This window comes from Schistosoma haematobium, chromosome ZW (genome assembly GCF_000699445.3).
Source record: "Schistosoma haematobium chromosome ZW, whole genome shotgun sequence".
In the NCBI taxonomy this organism is placed as follows: domain Eukaryota; kingdom Metazoa; phylum Platyhelminthes; class Trematoda; order Strigeidida; family Schistosomatidae; genus Schistosoma; species Schistosoma haematobium.
Window position 1 is genome coordinate 58,390,359 of NC_067195.1, and position 19,829 is coordinate 58,410,187.

The 19,829-nt window shown below is 41.4% G+C and overlaps 1 protein-coding gene across 2 annotated transcripts in view; it reads left to right on the forward strand.

Moving 5' to 3' along the window:
• The window catches only part of UBXN4 (UBX domain-containing protein 4), a 28,466-nt gene that overhangs the window by 4,050 nt on the left and 4,587 nt on the right, over positions 1-19,829 (forward strand). The window contains exons 5-8 of one of the 2 annotated variants that reach the window (XM_051211883.1): positions 1,456-1,727; positions 9,773-9,994; positions 11,502-11,716; positions 19,045-19,157. In XM_051211883.1, the coding sequence (XP_051071996.1) occupies positions 1,456-1,727; positions 9,773-9,994; positions 11,502-11,716; positions 19,045-19,157 (822 nt within the window). Of the gene's footprint in view, positions 1-1,455; positions 11,717-19,044; positions 19,158-19,829 lie in introns of both variants that reach the window. The other variant, XM_051211882.1, reaches the window with a different exon arrangement.

Sequence of the window (19,829 nt, forward strand, 5' to 3'; positions counted from 1 at the left end):
TTGTAATGATAATGATAGAATTATGTTAAGAAAACCAGTATTCCACACAACCAGATAGTCAGTCAGTGAAATCCGCCAATTGTAAGAGTGACCCAATTATTACTTACTGTTATGTTTATGTTGCAAATATGACGGATTGACAATCATGCTCTTAGTGAGGGCTTTCGAATCACGTACCCTGTATTCGACAAAAACAAAATATTCCACTTTACTTCATTTGTTAACTATTGCTGAAAATATTGACCACTGGTATAGAGAAACAGGTAGTTTTAATGGTATGGCTGTTAGTGAAATTGTCAACTGTAAAAGCACTGCACACAAACAACGTGTCAATGCAGACAAACATTTTAATCTTTTGCAAATATATTTCTAGAATACTTTTATCCATGCCTGGTTGATGCACATGTCTCATCCACTAAGTCCCTGGGTCGAACCCCCTCTTCTTACTTCGATTTGGGCAACCAGATAGCCTTATTACTCTACACACTTATAGTGTGACTCATACCCAAGTACCTGGTGAGTTAACTTTCTAGTACACTTTGCTACATATTTGCCTTAGTTATATCGAAAGTGTAACTCATGACAACCGATAACTGTTGTAAACTTGAACCTATATGGATGTCTATGCAAATTAATTACTTTCTTAGGGATGGTTATATCTTTCTTGCGGTCGTTAATCTTTTGAACAACAACACAGATCAGTCATTCTGTCCTAAGATCGATAATGTAAAAGGCAAGAATAGGGCCTTAATTCACTGATGAGCTAGGGATTAAACAAACTGATTTCCTCCAATGAATTATGAAATTTAACCACGTTAATTTTCCGACTAATTACTTGTATCTGAGTATTTTACTGTCTGTTAAACAAATCCTATTCTAGCTAATTCTCTTGTTTTTGTTATCAGTTTATTCGGGGTTTTGAACTAATACTTCAGTCTCGTGAGCGGCTATCATGGCGATAGCGTATCATTCTATTTCATCTATCAATCGACATTTTATTCATTAGTTAACAATTACAAACCTCGTCCATTTATCAAATTCTCTATAGTAATATGACTGATAACTGTGGGTGGCTAAACTTTTGTCATAAGAACTGAAGTTTCTTTTTTAAATAGGCTCTATTTTACTACTATCTAGTAAAATCAACTGGATTATACTCTTTGTCAGAAACACTTAGAAAATGTGTTTGTAACCACACTACTTGTCAGTCTACAAATGCTTATTTATAATATTAAATTCAAATGACCAATATATTTCTAAGATTTAAATGATATTGAAGATGAACTTTTTCTTCTATTCAAAACGGAGTACTGAAATTTTCATTAGGCATGATATAATATCTTTTAAGCAATTTATTTTTCTAGCAAGAAATATACTTGTATAGGTCCACACATTCTTACATAACTGAATTTTAAACCTTTAATATCTCACTTCATTTTCTCAAACTATTTTCAGACGTGAACTCAACTACTGCAAGCAATATATCCGAGAATGAGCTGCATGATGACACCGAACAGGCTTTTAGATCAGATATGATAGAGCCATCAGTGTCATCTATGTCGGAGACTCAAATTAGAAGTTGTGAACGACCTTTGGAAGAACGAATAGAACGCGCTTATCAACTAATTCAGACTCAAATACAACGCAAAGAAGAGGAAATTAGTAAAAAGTCTGTTGAAGCCGAGATTAAACGCCGAGAAGTAGGGAAAGCCATGAATGAGTTTAAGGTGAAAAATTTAGATTTATCATAACACTAGTCGTTTTTAAGTTGCTGAACAGATGTTAGACATATGATTCTTTACTTAACTTACTGCTTCTGGAGAACTGTCACTATTTTTAGTATGAAAAATGCACTTTTTGTTTGTTTCCGCAATGATAATTTATATTTTAATTACTCAGATTTACGTGACGTAAATCGTGATCGATAATTACAATCTATTTCATTAAGTCCCACTCAAAGGTGGATAAATGACATGCTCTTTAATGCCCTGGTACGGCCGAGAGTGGTGAGAGTCAGCGCTCCCTCTCGAAATGCTCTCACATGGCCACTTGCATACAACTACTGCCAGGGAGGTCCTATTCACTGCCTTCTCGCGGCAGGGGTGTTATTTACGGAATTTAGAAGACGGCAAGCAAATGTCCGGCGCTTTAACCGGTTCCGAAGGATCCACCTAGAGGAGTCGGAAAACCCTGATTCTAAACCAATGGTGCACATGGGCTCCAGGATCTTAAGGAAACAAATGGAGTATGAACCTATTGTTAGTCACTGGCTACCATGGGACTGCATCTCCTTAAGTTACTCCACTGCCTTGTGGACCAGACCTTTAGGTCAAAGGCTCTGGGTGTTGCCCCCCTAGGAAAACCATCTTTAGTCTGGGCACCCTGGCAGTATCACAGCCCTCACGTAAATCAGTGATAACTGCTACTGGTCTCATTGTTATTGTGTGGCGCATATGTACTTGGTGCCCCCTGTACCATTGTTTATGTGTTTACATAATGAATAATAAATAAATAAATGACATATCAGGTTTTTTCGACTTCCAGTATGATTAATTCATGCACGTCACTCTAGCATCTTTTATAGGTCAATTCAACATATTCTGTATTCAGTACCTCGCTGTCAACAGCTCTCTTGTTGCTGTCTGTTAGTAATGAGCGTTTTCTCTAAGTGATCCAGAATTCGCACTAACTACATAGTTCTAATCCTCAGTATTTCAGTTCATAACATTTGTAATTGAAAGATAAAATGTTTAAATAACAAAGTGTAAATATGGTTTTTCCACATGAATCAGTTTTTGTCCATGTCACAAAGATTACGAACTGTTCTGAGTAATGAAGTCTTTGAAACTTTTAAGTTTTATTCGATTTTCCAATTACTGGAGCCTAGCGGTTCCCTCAGATCTCACTTATCGATTGAAAATTATCCATCTAGCTTCGACTTTGTATCTTCAGCAGTTTAATCAGATATGGCTCGACCGTAGCTGCTGCCTTGGCGTGGTGGTAGGGCTTGTCTGTGGTACTGAGTTAATCGAGCTATGTTGGTTGGAAGATTGTGTCACTTAAAAAAAAGTGAGGGAAAATTACAACACGATTACCATAGACTTCTGTCCTGAGCCACGTCTGATAACGTTTCAATTCACTGGGTTGCATTATCTCTCAGACACCAACTGGGAAGTCGTAATGGACTGACAAGTCCCAGTCATGTACATACTTTATCCATACCCTGACACCATGCCATGAACTGACCACCTCTCCGCTTTTACCAACCAGTCCCAATGTCGGCAAATAATGCACAATGTGTGATTCGTTGGGATGACATTAGTAGTACATGTCCAAGCCACCGAAGTCGATGTTTCAAGATGGTGACACCAGTTGAATTATCGTCACTGTGGCCGAACACACCTTGCCGAACCTTCACACTATTAATATGGTATTGCGATTGAATGTCAGGAATCGTTCGGAGACAGATGAGGAAAAACAGAGAGAGTGGCTTAACATGCTTAATTTGGAGAGGTGGGGTTTTACAGGTGTAGAGTAAAACTTCTCCAACCGATGCGTTGTATGCGCGACACTTTTTAACGAGATCAACATCACGATTGTATGAAAGGATTTGAAGATTGGCATAAACCGCTCTGGTTCACTGCACTTAAATCGAACTCATCACTCACGCAACCACCAGGACTCACACAACTCTACCAATACACGAACGTTTCGATTACTTTTAACTGCTTACCACCAAGAGTGAGTTAAGGTACTGAGTTCTGGCGGTCTTGTAAAAGTTTTTTGCATTTAGAATCAACAAAGTATATACCATACCTATGGACATTGATTATTAACTGACTAATAGCGATTTGTGTGGCTTGAGTATCATCGCATGGTAAGGCATTATTGTCCGCATACTAAAGGTCGAGAAGGATTTACTCAGATAAAAGATTTGCTCCCATCTAATCTGTTTCCATAATGTCGTTGATGGTAAAATTGAAGGTAAATGGTGGTATTGGGCAACTCTACCTAACCCTACTGTTTGGATGAATCTATGCATAGAGGTGGTTGTATACACTTTACCTAATCTGTTCGTGCACAGAGCCTTCAAGGTGTTATTAAACTCCTCAGGCACAACTTTCTTCTACAAACAACCTCATAGAACAGTCCTGTCCAGCAACTCAAAGTCGGCTTAGATATCAAGAGCTACAGCGATCGTTGGGCTCCAATAATTATGACGGCAGTCTAACATGCGGTAAAAAATGACGATATGAAAAATTCATCCACGACAAAAACAAAAACCAGACTATTCGCGAGTCGATCCTTCACGTATTTTGAGTAGTTTGTGAAGTACGATGGAAACCAATAGTTTGAATGGAATTGGGAGTAGACGTATCACCTGATAGTTTTTACATAAATGACGTAAATCCTTTTTAAAGATAGGGATAACGGTCACTTTATTGCAGACTGTTGGAATACTTTTTAATTCCCAAACCCCGACCGTTGTCGCTACCTCGACGTGGTGGTCGGGCTTGCCTATCGTGATGAAGCAACCGAGCTATACTGGCTGGAACAACCGTTCCTCAAGGTCCTACCATGTCAGACAGGTCGGTTGAAGAGCAGTAAGACTAAAAGCAACAAACTTAAGGTCCGAAGGCGAAGTCGTACTACTGACTGTACAGAGGTGTGACAGCAGTAAGGTGTTTCCTTCAGACAACCAGTATGACAGCGATGCTGCCTTCCCACAAGGAGGGGTGGGGTTAGAAAAGGTCGACACTGAAAAATGCACACCTCGCCTTATCCCACGGATATCCATCTCCGGCGGTAAGGTCTCAACAAGTACGGAGCTAACACAAAAATTACCCATGAAAAGGTCGTGTGTGACCGACCTCAAGCAGTTGTCCGTTGGGCACTGCGGTCACGTTCTCAGGTCACTAAGACCACCTCTAATCCAATTTCGTTTTCAGGTACTTCCAGAAGAACCCTTCCACGGTGTGGGTAACCGGGAAGTGATAACCACCCTCATACTTCTAACAGCACTGAAGACCATTGTATTCATAATCAACCTCCCTCTTCAATTCCTATTATTCATCCTACATCGACTTTCAACTCTAAACTTCCTCTTTCGTCTTCCTCAAGTGTCACCATAGCCAACGATTCTAGTGCGCGAAACACTGTCCCAGATCTACTGAAACCTCGCTCCAAACTATACGTTGGAGCCCTCAACGTACGCACCCTATATCAAATCGGTCAACAGGCTTCCTTGGTTAGAACCCTATATGATAAACTATCTACTTATGAAAAATATTCCTCTCGCTCCAAATAACAATCAAGTGACTCGCATTATTATTATTATTATTATTTGCTACGCCATTATTCACCCTCTTTTACTCCTACTCTGTCTATACTTATTTTTTCGACTTATACAGCAGCTCGTCTATGGTGGAAATTCGACTGTATCTAAACGTTCTCGAGTCACTGTCCGGTTGAAAATTGTATGTTACCATCGAATATGAGTACTGAAGTAGTTTTTCTGAAATCACATGCACCATTCAAACTGGCTGCCTTCAACGTTCGCACGCTTATGCAGGTTGGACAACAGATAGGGCTGGCTATGTCTTTGGAAAGTCTTCATATCGATGTTTGTTGTCTATCCGAGACCCGTATTCAAGACTCTGGTGAAGTACTACAAATTCGCGCTCCATCTGTCGCTTCGAAAAGCTTGTTTTATGTGCGCTTATCCGGGGACCCTGTGGCATCTTCGTCTGGTCTTGCTGGCGTTAGTGTCGCACTAAGCGCTAGAGCTGAGGCAGCACTAGTCGATTGGATCCCCATTAACAGTCGGTTATGTGCTGTTAGATTAGAGAGTTCCATCAAAGTGAGAAGAAATCGGCGTGAGAAACGATGTCTTTTCGTCATCTCCGCCTATGCCCCGACAGATTGCAGCCCGGATGCAATCAAGGATGGGTTTTACCACCAGTTATCTGTTCTTCTCCAGAAAGTGCGTTCGATAGATATTGTAGTACTAGCCGGAGACTTGAATGCTCAGGTCGGACGTCTAGGCACAGAAGAGAGTCGTTTAGGTGGCCGATGGGGACTTGTTAGTCGCAGGACAGATAACGGGGACCGTCTACTGCAACTGTGCACAGACTACAACCTGTTTCTGGCTAGCACTAACTTTCGGCACAGTCATCGCCGATGTGCCACCTGGCGTCCTCCCTCTGCATCTCAAGCCTGGACTCAGATTGATCACATTGCGATCAGCTACCGCTGGCGTGGTTGTGTACAAGACTGCCGCTCCTTTTGGAGTACCTATCTGGACTCTGACCATGCCTTGGTCTGCGCCAATCTTACCTTACTTTTCAGTGGACGACGAAGTGACCGCCACCAACGGATTGATGTTAGCAAGCTGGTTGCAACTTCTGTTGCAAGTAAATATCGAACCGAGCTAGCTTCTAGGCTAGCTACCATTCCACCGAAAAGTATGGATGAGCATTGCTTGCAATTGCATGACGCCATGAAAATGGCGGGTACAGTCAGCTGTGGGTTCGCGAAACGTCCCGCATATAAGCACTGGGTTTTTCTGGTCCCTTACAACTCATTGAAGCCCGTCGGTCTACTCCGAGTGACCGTGAGTTTGACCATAAACGAAGCATGTTACGTAATGAAATTGGGCAAAGCTTGCGTAAGGACCGAGAAGCCTGGTGGTCGAAGCGTGCTTATGAGCTGGAAGCAGCAGCTGCATCTGGTAATTACCGGGAGCTCTTCCAACTCATCCGAGCCACTGGCAGCAAGAAGTCTGGTGTGAGTGAAACAGCGAAACAGTGAAATCTATCAGTGATTTAAACCCCAGGGTTACAAAGAACCGATGGATTTCTTCAAGGTCTATTGCACTGATGGATCCTCGTAAACTCATCCCATCAGGCACTGAACACGATGAAGAGCATAAAGAAATCAGATCTAGGTTAAGCAATAGTCTAAGGAACGACCGTGAGCAGTGGTGGTCAACGAAAGCAAAAGAGATGGAAAAGGCGGCGGCTATAGGGAACACAAGACAGCTCTACAGACTAGTAAAAGAAACTGGAATTAATAAGTCAAATGTAAGTCAGACTATTTCGGAAAAAGACGACACTCTCATCTGCTCGCAGTCCAGACGTTTAGAACGATGGGCGGAACATTTCAGAGGACAGTTCAACTGGCCTTTAGCTACTCTACAACTACCCTCCATTCCCAGACAGTGTGAATGGAACATTGAAGTAGTTCCCCCAACTCTTGCTGAAGTTCAAAAGGCTATAGTTAATCTAAAACGAGGAAGGGCAGCTAGTTCATATGGACTGGCTCCAGAGGTCTTTATGGATGGTGGTCCAATTTTAGGGACTAGGTTGACTAATATTTTAGCTAAAATCTGAGAGTTGGACGTAATCCCATCTGACTGGTCTCAATCACTTATCGTCCCAATATATAAGAAGGGGTCGAAATCATCCTGTGATAACCATAAAGGGATTAGTTTGACTAACATGGCATCTAAAATACTAGCCTCGATAATCATCAGACGCCTAACTAAGACTCGTGAACTGCAAACACGAGAGAATCAAGCTGGCTTCAGACCTGGTCGTGGCTGCATCGACCACATATTCACCATTCGTCAGGTTCTAGAACATAGGCATACTTATCGGCGTCCGACAGTGGTGGTCTTTCTTGACTTAAAAGCAGCATTTGACTCGGTAGACCGCGAGATTCTGTGGCAGTGTCTGTCATTGAAAGGCGTACCTCGGAAGTACATAAACCTTGTGAAGGCTCTTTACTCGAACACTGCTAGTCGATTCAGAGCTTATGGCGAACTGTCATCTGCTTTTGCAACCTCAAGTGGTGTCCGTCAAGGTTGTCCACTTTCTCCATTTTTGTTTACCTTCATCAAAGACCTATTGATGGAAATAACATTCTCGTCGACTGAATTCTCGGGTATTGATCTCCATCCAGGAGGTCCACTTATCGACTTAGAATACGCAGATGACATAGTCCTGTTTGGTGAAGACGCTGATAAAATGCAGAGTCTTCTGGTAGCACTGAGCAACAATGCCAGAATGTTTGGAATGCGCTTCTCTCGCTCTAAATGCAAGTTGTTGCTTCAGGACTGGTCTGCGTCAACACCTGAACTAAGGATAGAGAGTGAAGTAGTCGAACGCGTTGACAACTTCACTTATCTTGGAAGTCTGATCAGCCCTAATGGTTTGGTGTCTGATGAAATCTCACCACGGATTCGAAAAGCTCGTTTGGCTTTTGCCAACTTACGTCACCTATGGCGAAGGCGAAATATCCGTATATCAACAAAAGGACGAGTATACTGCGCGGCAGTCCATTCTGTTTTAATTTACGGCAGCGAAACATGGCCATTGATAGTAGAAGATACTCGTAAGCTACTAGTATATGACCACAGATACCTTAGAAATATTGCTGGCGTCTTCTGGGATCACCGGGTAAGTAATTGTGAGGTTAGACGCAGGGTATTAGGGGATGATGGTAAATCAGTTGATGAGGTTGTGAATCTTCATCGACTGAGATGGTTAGGCCACATGTTACGTATGCATGAACACCGATTACCACGACGCGCAATGCTAACCGGTGTTGGAGGTGGTTGGAAGAAAGTTAGGGGCGGCCAAACCAAAACGTGGCATCAGTGCTTGAAGTCACTAACTTCTAGTCTGAGCCATGTTGGTAGACGCAGACTACTTGGTTGGGGTCCGCGTGACTATCGTAACCAATGGTTGGAGACTTGGTGACATGGCTCAGAATCGATCACAATGGCGTCGGTGTATACACTCTCTATCTTCCCTTAAACTAAGAGATTAAAATTACTTCATATCTTTCTTTCTACGAACTAATTCTTTCTTCCTGTACTATATCCTTATTGCAATCTTTCTTTTATATATTACCACCTCTGAATTAACTACTTTTATGAATCCGGTGTCCATCTTGTTGTGTTAATGAGGTATGGCAACTTGGACCGATGCATATATGTGCCTGGTCCTACGTTGTAGCTGACTGACTGAATTCCCAAACCTTTCCAACAGTTCAGTCAGTTCCGTCACCAAAGTTCGCCACCATACTTAAGAAGAGCGAGATGTAAGTTGTCTGGGCCTGATGATTTATAGCACCACAGGAGTCAGTTTTTCATTGACTTCCGCCCCGTTTAGTAGGTCAGTCGTCACCGGCCATAGAAAACAAGACGGTGTAGTTGATGTTACTACAGCAACAAACCAGCTAAACTATTCCTGGACGTCCAACCAGATTCACAGATTGTTTTACTCACTAGACTTCATGCTACGAGTGGCTCTAATTAGTTGAAAGAGCTTTCGGGAGCTACAACTGCTGCTTTCAGCTCGTTTCCACGCTCTGATCACCGGGTTTCTGGGTTCAGTAGTTTTTGGAATCATTCAGTGGTTCATGACAAATGCCCTCTATTGAAAGCTCATGGTTAATCCATTCAAATATCCATCAGATTCTTCTAATTGTCTTAAACAGTATCATGGCTCCCATAGAATAAATGCATAAAAATAGAAATCATATTTACTTTCAATTACCAGTTTGACTGTTCATATGTTATGATGAAATCCCCACTTTAGTGTTTCATTTTCTTGTGGTTTGTATAATTCCGTCTACATTTTATTCAACGGCTCACTACCGTTTGAGATTTAATCAAAGACATCATTGATGAAAGATCACGTAAGATCTTCTTTATGAGATTCTGTATAGTGCTATTCGTTTGTGGACGTTTTTGTTCTTGCTTTAGGAACGTCAAAAGCAAAAGGAAATTGATGAAATTCTAGCTGAACGTCGTAAAGACGAGGCGGAATCACGCAGACGACTGGAACAGTTGCGTCAACAGATCGAAGAGGATCGTAAAGCAAGGGAAGAAAGATGGTCACGAATGTATGGTTCGCAATCTAAAATATCTAGTAATTCAGTTCATCCTCCACAAGAATTTCTTAAAAGTTCATCTTACTCAGATGAGGTATAAATCGTGTTTGTTTAGTTGTGTACATTTTTTGAGTTTTGTACCTCAACCTAATTGAAAGTTTGAATCATTTCACAGTTATTACTATAACTCCTGCATTTTCTCCGTATTATTCAGTGTAACTGGATAGTTACGCTTGTTGAATTTCAACTCTTGAGTTACATACCCGGACCTTATCTCACTTGATTCTGTTTGTACAGTCCATTTGTATCACTAACCATCATGTGAATAGCGCAACTCTAATCTGAATACTAGAAACTACACTTGGTTACTGGATTACGCAAAGTAGCCGACTTATGTGATATTATTTAAATATATTTCAGAGTATTTTTTTAGCTTGTCAGTCAGTTATCCAGTAAATAAAAGTCTTTTCAATCATAGATCTCTATTCGCTTTTACTCTTTTGAGCATCACTTCATTAAATTTTATCGAATTAAGTTAGTGACCTATGTTTTGTAGGAATCTCTAACCGTTAGACTTTCGACATTCTATTTTGATGACATAACAAAACGCTATTTTTCTGTCCCTTGTATGACTTATACTGTAACATTTTGGACATGCACAGATTCGTGCCAGGTCTTACGTTGTTCTTACGACTGGTTGACTGAAATAATGAGACAGTAAGTTTCTCAAACTTTAGATAAATTTTTAAACGTTCTATGGCCAACTTACAATTTATATTCCAAAATTGATTCCTCGAGAGCAATGAAACTTCTTTATTTCTTGATTGAGATCATGAATCAATTGATGTTAGACCACTGTTGGAAACCTGGAAGCACTGGACGGCCGTTTCGTCCTAGTATGGGACTCTTCAGCAGTGGTCTAACATCAATTGATTCATGATCTCAATCAAAAACTTGACAATCTCCACAACCCCTATACTGATAATTAACATGTGCTCACTAGTGACTAGCTTCGTGAGGGAATTCTCGGAGTTTTAGTGAGAAGCCGTGACCAGTGGAGCTAATCCGTGTCGGGTAGAGACAGGTATCTACCCCAGTACAATGGAAGTTGGTCGCGCAATTTCGTGGATTGGTTGATGTTAGACACTAACACCATTGGATGCCGGCTCAGTGGTCTAGTTGGTTAAGCGCCTGGCGCGAGACCGATAGGTCCTGGGTTCGAATCTCGCAGGGAGCGGGATCGTGGATGCGCACTGCTGAAGAGTCCCATACTAGGACGAAACGGCCGTCCAGTGCTTCCAGGTTCCCAACGGTGGTCTGACATCAATTGATTCATGATCTCAATCAAAAACTTAACGATCTCCACAACCCCTATACTGATTCTTTATTGCTCACGAAAACGAAATTTCCACGAAATGATTATCTTTTCCTGGGTTTCTGTTCCTCAGTCACATATTGCATGTTAATATACTGAGTAATCACAGTGATAATTTAGCCCTAGTTTTGCATGCCGATGAATTACGTAACTGCTTAGATCATTCTGAGAAGCTAACTTTGATGACTATTTTATATTGAATGTTTTGTTCCACTTCCTACTGTAGGTTCGGTTACAGTTAAAATCATCAGAAGGTGGTCGTGTAATTCATCGATTCCCCTCTACGGCGACTATTTACGATGTACGAAATTGGCTTCAAGAGTTGGTGTCCTGTGATTTCCAAATGGTGGATAACTCTCAAGTTTTAAGTGAAACTGACCGTAATAACTTTAAAAATTTAGTCTTGCAAGGATTTCGGTTTCTGCAGTTATATCCTAAAAGGTAACCCTCAGTGTGTCGTGCTGATGTCAGTTTGACTACTTTGTATATTTATTTATTTGAACACATGAATATTGGTACAAAGGGGCACCAGATACTTATGCGTCATACCATAATGAGGATGTAAAGTTCTATAACTGTGACGGCAGATTAGAGGACAGCGAATTATTGATCGGACCAAAGGCGTGCAAACACGTAGAACGGCCTAGGGTTCTGATTGGTCCCGCTTCCCTGTCTAGCCCAGCCAGTTGAGTCCAGAACACAAGTCTCAACCTCGGATATATGAATCATTATATTTCAAACACACTGTTTATATACTAATCAAGCAGACCACATCGTACCATAAAACAGAAAATAACATTGTACAATATTGACTAGTAGGAAAATGACACGTGAAATAAATACTGACCAATAAGAAAATAATATCATCTCCAAGTCCAAGAATAGCATTAGACTTGATAGAATAATTTTTGAGATATTTTCCTGAATATCCCAACGTAAAGATATAAAGAATGTAACGTGCGTATAAGAAAAAAAAGCAGTGTAACAATGAACAGAAATTAGTGTATGATAATGAAATAACAACAATCCGAGAGACAGTTCAATTAGCAAAAGTACAGCCACAGAGACTTCTTCCACTTAAATAAGTTACGTTTTTTTTATGAAGAAAGGAAAAGAAGTTTACAACAGGATCGCCACTGGCTTCTATTCTGAGCCATATCTGATAGCATCTCTAGCCACTGTGTCGCACCATCTCTAGGACCCCAACGAGATGGTCGTGAGGGACCAACAGAAGCCAGTCCTTTGCAGCCTTCTTTCATACCGCAACACCATGTCATACACTGACCACCTCTCCACTTTTTCCAACCAGTCCCAGGGTCGGCAAATAATGCACGACGTGGAATTCTCTGGGACGACATTCGTAGAACATGTCCAAGCCACCGAAGTCGATGTTTCAAGATGGTGACACCAATTGCATTATCGTCTCTGTGCCCGAACACACGATGCGGAACCTCTGCATTACTGACATGGTGTTGCCACTGGATGTCAGCCATCCTTCGGAGGCAACGATGATCGAACACAGAGAGTCGTCTAACGTCCTCAACTCGGAGAGGCCAGGTTTCACAAGCATAGAGCAAAACTGCTCTCACCGACGCGTTATAGATCCGACCTTTTACAGCCAGACTAACATCACGAAGGCGCCAAAGATGACACAGATTGGCATAAGCCGCTCTGGCTTTCACTATACGTGCATTGATCTCATCACTCACGCCACCACCAGCACTTATGCAGCTACCTAGATACACGAACTTCTCGATTACTATTTGCTCACTACACATGGTGAGTGTAGGATCAGGGTCCTGCCAATCTTATAAAAGTACTTTGCACTTGGAAGGTGCGAAGCACATACCATACCTACGGACACTGATTGCCAACTGATTAAGTGCGGATTGCATTTCTTGTGTATTATCGCACGGTAAGACAATATCATCCACATACTCAAGGTCGAGAAGTATTTTTGCAGGCAACAGATTCACACCCCGATTACTTACATCCATCAGAGCTGTTTCCAGAACGTCGTTGATAGCAAAGTTGAGGAGAAATGGTGAGAATGGGCAACCCTGCTTGAATGGAACAGTGGAGAGGGGTGGTTGTATGGCCTTTAAGATGTTAATAAAATTCTCAGGCACACCCTTCTTCAATAGACAATCCTAGAGAACAGTCCTATCCAACGAATCGAAGGCAGCCCTGATGTCAAGAAACACTACGATTGTTGGCCTTTGATAAGTATGGCGGTGTTCTAACATTTGGCGGAGGGTGAAGATCTGATCAATACATCCTCCACCAGAACGAAACCCAGCCTGCTCCTCACGAGTCAATCTTTCTCGGGTTTTGAACAACCTACGAAGAATGACGGGAGCCAATAGCTTAGACGCAATCGGAAGTAGACTTATCCCCCGATAGTTGTTACAGGAACGACGCGAACCCTTTTTAAAGATAGGGACAACTATCGACTCATTCCATGACGTTGGTACACTCTCTAGCTCCCAAACCTTTGTAAACAGCGTCGTCAATTCCCTAGTCAGAAAGTCACCACCATCTTTAAAAAGGGTCGGAGGTAAGTCATCTGGGCCAGGTGATTTGTTCCTTGCGGACTTCCGCCTCGTTTTGTGGATCAGTCGTCACCGGCCATAGAGGGCAGGACAATCTGACCGATGTTGCCGGAGCAGCAGGCCAGTTGAACTTCCCTTCGAAAAATTCTGCCCATCGTCCAAGACGTCGATGGATGTTAGTGATTGGTGTACCGTCATCCTCGCAGATTGTTTCGCTCACACCAGACTTCTTGCTGCCAGTGGCTCGGATGAGTTGGAAGAGCTCCCGGTAATTACCAGATGCAGCTGCTGCTTCCAGCTCATAAGCACGCTTCGACCACCAGGCTTCTCGGTCCTTACGCAAGCTTTGCCCAATTTCATTACGTAACATGCTTCGTTTATGGTCAAACTCACGGTCACTCGGAGTAGACCGACGGGCTTCAATGAGTTGTAAGGGACCAGAAAAACCCAGTGCTTATATGCGGGACGTTTTGCGAAGCCACAAAGCCATTTTGTATAACCCGTATCCACACGTTAATACTTCTTTTCTAGATGTTTATTACCTCTGAATTGTGTTCCTCTTTAACAATCCACTTAAAATCGGGTTGACAGAATGGAAAATATGAAATCCTAGACCACATGCTTAATAAATCTTAAAAAAAATAAATAGGCGTTTTCATACAAATCCTGTCGGAAATATACAGAAGTGCTTTCGTTTATTGCTTATATAAGAGAGGACTAGCACTATGGCCTGGATAATTTTCTCAATGTCTACTTCGTGAAAATGCGTGACTCTAACTGGGTAAGAGTGAACACTCCGAAAATGTTTTACTTTAGCTTTTTCGCTGTCATAATTTAGTGAATAAAGACTTGATGGGGATAACCAATTCATTGTTTAACGCAAAACCACAGTGGCCTAGTTAAATGTGAAAACCAGACATTAAATACATCATTTGCACATCTTGGCGTTGTCCTTTACATACCTCATTACTCCTCTAATTCTGTTGTTATTTCGATTGCTCTCAGATTTTCTTCCTGTTCTTTTCATTGCAATCTTCTGATGCCAGGCATTTCATTTCTTATTGGTGCTGTATGTTACTTATATCTGTCAATATAAGTAGCATACACAATAATATTTTGCGACTACTTTCCTTTGAAATATTGTTTTGTTTCAAAATTAGAATTGGTACAACCACATTAATACTACTGCACTTTAGCGACCTTTAGATTTTTATGTCCCATGTTGGCGATCATAACTTACTTACTTACTTACGCCTGTTACTCCCAATGGAGCATAGGCCGCTGACCAGCATTCTCCAACCCACTCTGTCCTGGGCCTTCTTTTCTAGTTCCATCCAATTCTTGTTCATTTTTCTCATGTCTATTTCCATTTCCCGTCGTAATGTGTTCTTTGGTCTTCCTCTTCTCCTTTGGCCTTCAGGATTCCATGTGAGGGCTTGTCTTGTGACGCAGTTGGGTGCTTTCCTCAATATGTGTCCTATCAACTTCCAGCGCTTCTTCCTGATTTCTTCCTCCGCTGGGATCTGGTTTGTTCTCTCCCACAGTAGGTTGTTGCTAATAGTGTCCGGCCAATGGATCTGAAGTATTTTGCGTAGACAATTGTTAAATAAACACCTGTATTTTCTGGATGATGGCTTTCGTAGTTCTCCAGGTTTCTGCCCCAGTAAACAGTAGAACTGTCTTGACATTTGTATTGAAAATCCTGACCTTGGTGTTGGTTTACAGTTGCTTTGAGTTCCAGATGTTCTTCAGTTGTAAATATGCTGCTCTTGCTTTACCGATCTGGGCCTTCACATCTGCATCAGATCTACCCTGTTCATCAATGATGCTGCCCAAATATGTAAAGGTTTTTACATCTTCCATATATTCTCCGTCAATTGTGATTGGATTGGTGCATGCTGTATTGTATCGGAGAATCCTGCTTTTCCCTTTGTGTATATTGAGACCTATTGCTGCTGAGGCTGCTGCCACACTGTTCGTCTTCTCCTGCATTTGTTGTTGCGTTTGGGATAGAAGGGCCAGATCGTCTGCGAAGTCTAGATCGTCCAATTGCATCCTAGATGTCCATTGTATCCCGTGCTTCCCTTCAGACGTTGACGTCTTCATGATCCAGTCGATCACCAGGAGAAAGAGAAAGGGTGAGAGTAAGCAACCTTGCCTAACACCGGTCTTTACCTCGAACGAGTCTGTCAATTGTCTCCCATGCACGATTTTGCAGTTTAATCCATCATAGGAATTCTGTATTATATTGACTATCTTCTGAGGCACGCCGTAGTGTCGAAGAAGTTTCCATAGTGTTGTTCTGTCCACGCTATCAAATGCCTTTTCGTAGTCAATGAAGTTGATGTAGAGTGATGAATTCCATTCAATTGATTGTTCCACAATGATCCGTAGAGTTGCGATTTGGTCTGTAAACGATCTATCCTTACGGAATCCTGCCTGTTGGTCACGAAGTTGGGCGTCTACGCAGTCCTTCATCCTGTTTAACAATACCCTGTTGAAGACTTTTTTCGGTATTGAGAGAAGAGTGATGCCCCTGTAGTTATCACACTTGCTGAGATCGCCTTTCTTCGGTATTTTGATCAGAAGTCCTTCTTTCCAGCCTTTTGGTACTTGTTCCTCATCCCAAATCTTATTGAAGAGATTGTGGAGTATCCTTGCAGTTGCTGCTACGTCTGCTTTTAGTACCTCTGCTGGGATGTTGTCCGGTCCTGCTGCTTTGCCACTCTTCATTTGTCTGATGGCCATGTTGATTTCTTCAATTGTAGGTGGGCCAACATTGATTGGGAAGTCCGTGGGTGCTGCTTCGATGTTGGGTGGGTTCAGTGGGGCTGGTCGATTCAAGAGTTCCTTGAAGTGTTCTACCCACCTGTTTTGTTGCTCTTCAATGTTGGTGATTACCTCGCCTTCTTTGCTTTTCACTGGTCGTTCAGGTTTTCGGCGATTTCCAGAGAGTTTCTTTGTCGTGTCATACAATTGTCTCATGTTTCCTTCTCTTGCAGCATTTTCCGCCGCCGTTGCTAAATCTTCCACATATTTATGTTTGTCGGTTCTGATGCTCTTCTTCACTTGTTTGTCAACTTCTGTGTATTCAGCTTGTGCCCTGGCTTTTTCTGCTCTTGTTCGACCGGTATTGATTGCTGCTTTCTTGTTCCTCCTTTCTTGAATCTTATCCAGTGTATCAACAGTGATCCATTCCTTGTGATGGTGCTTCTTGTGGCCCAGGACCTCACGACATGTTGAAGTGATTGCCTCTTTGATCCCCTTCCAATTGCTCTCCACAGTAGTTCCTTCTCCATTGAGTAGATCATGAAAGGCCTGGAACTTGTTGCTGAGGTCTATCTTGAATTTGTTGAGTTTGTTAGTATCCTGAAGAAAGGCCGTATTGAACTTTTGTGATATTGTCCGCCCCGTTGTCCAGTGTTTCTTGAGTTTCAATTTCATTTTGGCGACCAACAAGTGATGATCTGAAGCTATATCAACTCCTCTCTTGGTTCTCACGTCCTCTATAGTCCTCCTGAACGTTTTGTTGATGCAAATATGGTCGATTTGGTTTTGTGTAGAGTGATCCGGTGAAGTCTATGTGGTTTTGTGTATGCGTTTATGTGGAAATATGATGCCGCCTATGACCAGCTTATTGAAGGCACATAGATTTGCGAATCTCTCACCATTTTCATTTCTTTCTCCCAGTCCTTGTCGTCCCATGATGTCTTCATGTCCAGTGTTGTCCATTCCAACCTTGGCATTGAAATCTCCCATCAGAATGGTCAGGTCCTTTGTTGGGCACTTCTCGGTGATTGACTGCAGCCTATTGTAGAATTGATCTTTAGCGTCTTCATTGTAGTCGTTGGTAGGCGCATAGCATTGGATGACGTTCATTGTAATGCCCTCTTTCTTTGTTTTAAACGACGCTTTGATGATTCTTGGTCCATGAGATTCCCATCCTATAAGTGCATTTTGCGCTTGTTTGGACAGCATCAATGCAACTCCTTGTGTATGTGGTGCATTTTCTTCTTCATGGCCGGAGTATAACAGGAGCTCTCCTGTAGTCAGTCGTTGTTGTCCAACTTGTGTCCAATGTGTTTCACTGATCCCAAGTACCTCTAGGTTGTATCTCCTCATTTCTGCAGCAATTTGGAAGACACTCCCAGTGTCCCACATTGTACGAACATTCCATTTACCTAAATAAATGGTCGCTCTGGTTGTCAGAAGGGGCATCGGCCTCGTAACTTCCGAAGGAATTCGGCTTTCTTCATGAGGCGTCATAGTTCTTCTAAAAGAAGACCTGACTCCCAGGGCAGAGTTTAAAAGGTTTAAATAATTTTTTCTGGTTAGCGTTTTCTTAGCGAGTTAGTTTTCTACGGGATGGGGACGCTAACCCCATGCCCAACCCTCCTCCTTTATCCGGGCTTGAGACCGGCAGTAGCCCCCGGAGGGACTCCAGGCGGAGTTGGCGATCATGAATGATCATCAAAATCAAGAATGTCACTGACTAGATGATGAATGAAGACAATGTATTTTGGTAGTTCTGTTCAACATAGGTATTTAAAAAATGATAATAGGTTTTTGTCATCTTGAAATAAACTTCTTTCACAGTAAATTTTCATTCGTTTGAATAAAGATCAGTGTATGTTCGAATCTTTTATCGTATCGTAAAAGCTTCTATCGATGACTTTTCACAAAATTTACTTATAGACTCCTTGAAAAGTCGATGAATTATCAGAAAGCAACAGAATTCTTAGGCAATTCACCCTCATCATTTAATGGGTCAAAAGTGACATGATTTCGCACTAACTTCTAACAGAAGAAAATGGACTATTTCTAGTTAATTCATGCTTCGACTAAGATCTGCATCGAATAGAGTAAACATTCTCTGTTGCTCTATTTTCACACTACGTCATCTTCATTGTATAGTAACAGGAAACTTATCAGTCCTTAATCGGCTCATAAACGTGTCCTCTTCCGAGGTTTTCATAAACCGCTAGTTGGTAGTACTTTTTAATTTATGCATAAAAAATTAATAGTATATCTTGATTTGTTATACGGTGTGATAATATGGCTACACACAAATATTATCTTAAAAATGTTGAAATTAGTTTCAAAGTATATCCCTAAATATTATGTTAGGTATATCTTACTACTGTGTACTCTTAAAAAATATCGATCCCATATTTTTTACTTTAATAATGTTACGATTTTTTGGTACTTTCCATATAGGATCTTGGGACCAGAAGACGAATCTCAGTCATTAAGAGAACTTGGTTATTATCCATCAGCTGCATTGTTTCTTGTATTAAACAAATCTAATCAAGCTATCACGCGTTCAAATGGTTAGTTTATTGTTCATATTACACAGTTTCTAAAAATTTTCATACTTTACTTTCTCATTTACTATTTATTTTTATGTCGTGATATCCAATTCACAATGAATAAGTTCATTACTAGTATTGTACAATTTGTCTAATTAATCTCATAATTTACATAAAATTCATTGGAGCTAACTTTGCTTCCGAAGGTATTGTTTGGTGTTCGGATAAGAATAATTGTAATAGTAAATTTCTATTTCCCTATTAGATAACCATTTAATATTTGGAAATTAAACACATTCGGATAATATGATAACAATAAACTTTTTATTAGTATGGTGATTTGTGAAGATTGTAGCATTTTAACAGTTGAATTCCCGAGTCGATCTAAGCTAGACCACCATTAAAAACCTAGAAACACTAAAAGGCCATTTCTTCATGGTATGGGACTCCTCATTAGTGCTCACTTACGATCCCGCACTCGGGACTCAACTGTAAAAAATACTACGATCTCCACAAATCCCTATACTGATAGTAATCATGTGCTCACTAGATGGATTTCCTGGAGTTCTAGTGAGAAGCAATGACCAATGGAGTCCAATCCGTATCGGGTGTGAGACAGTTGTCCACTTCAGATAATGGATGAAGAGTTGCACAAGATCATGTACTGTTTGGAGTTGAACTTGAACACCGTCG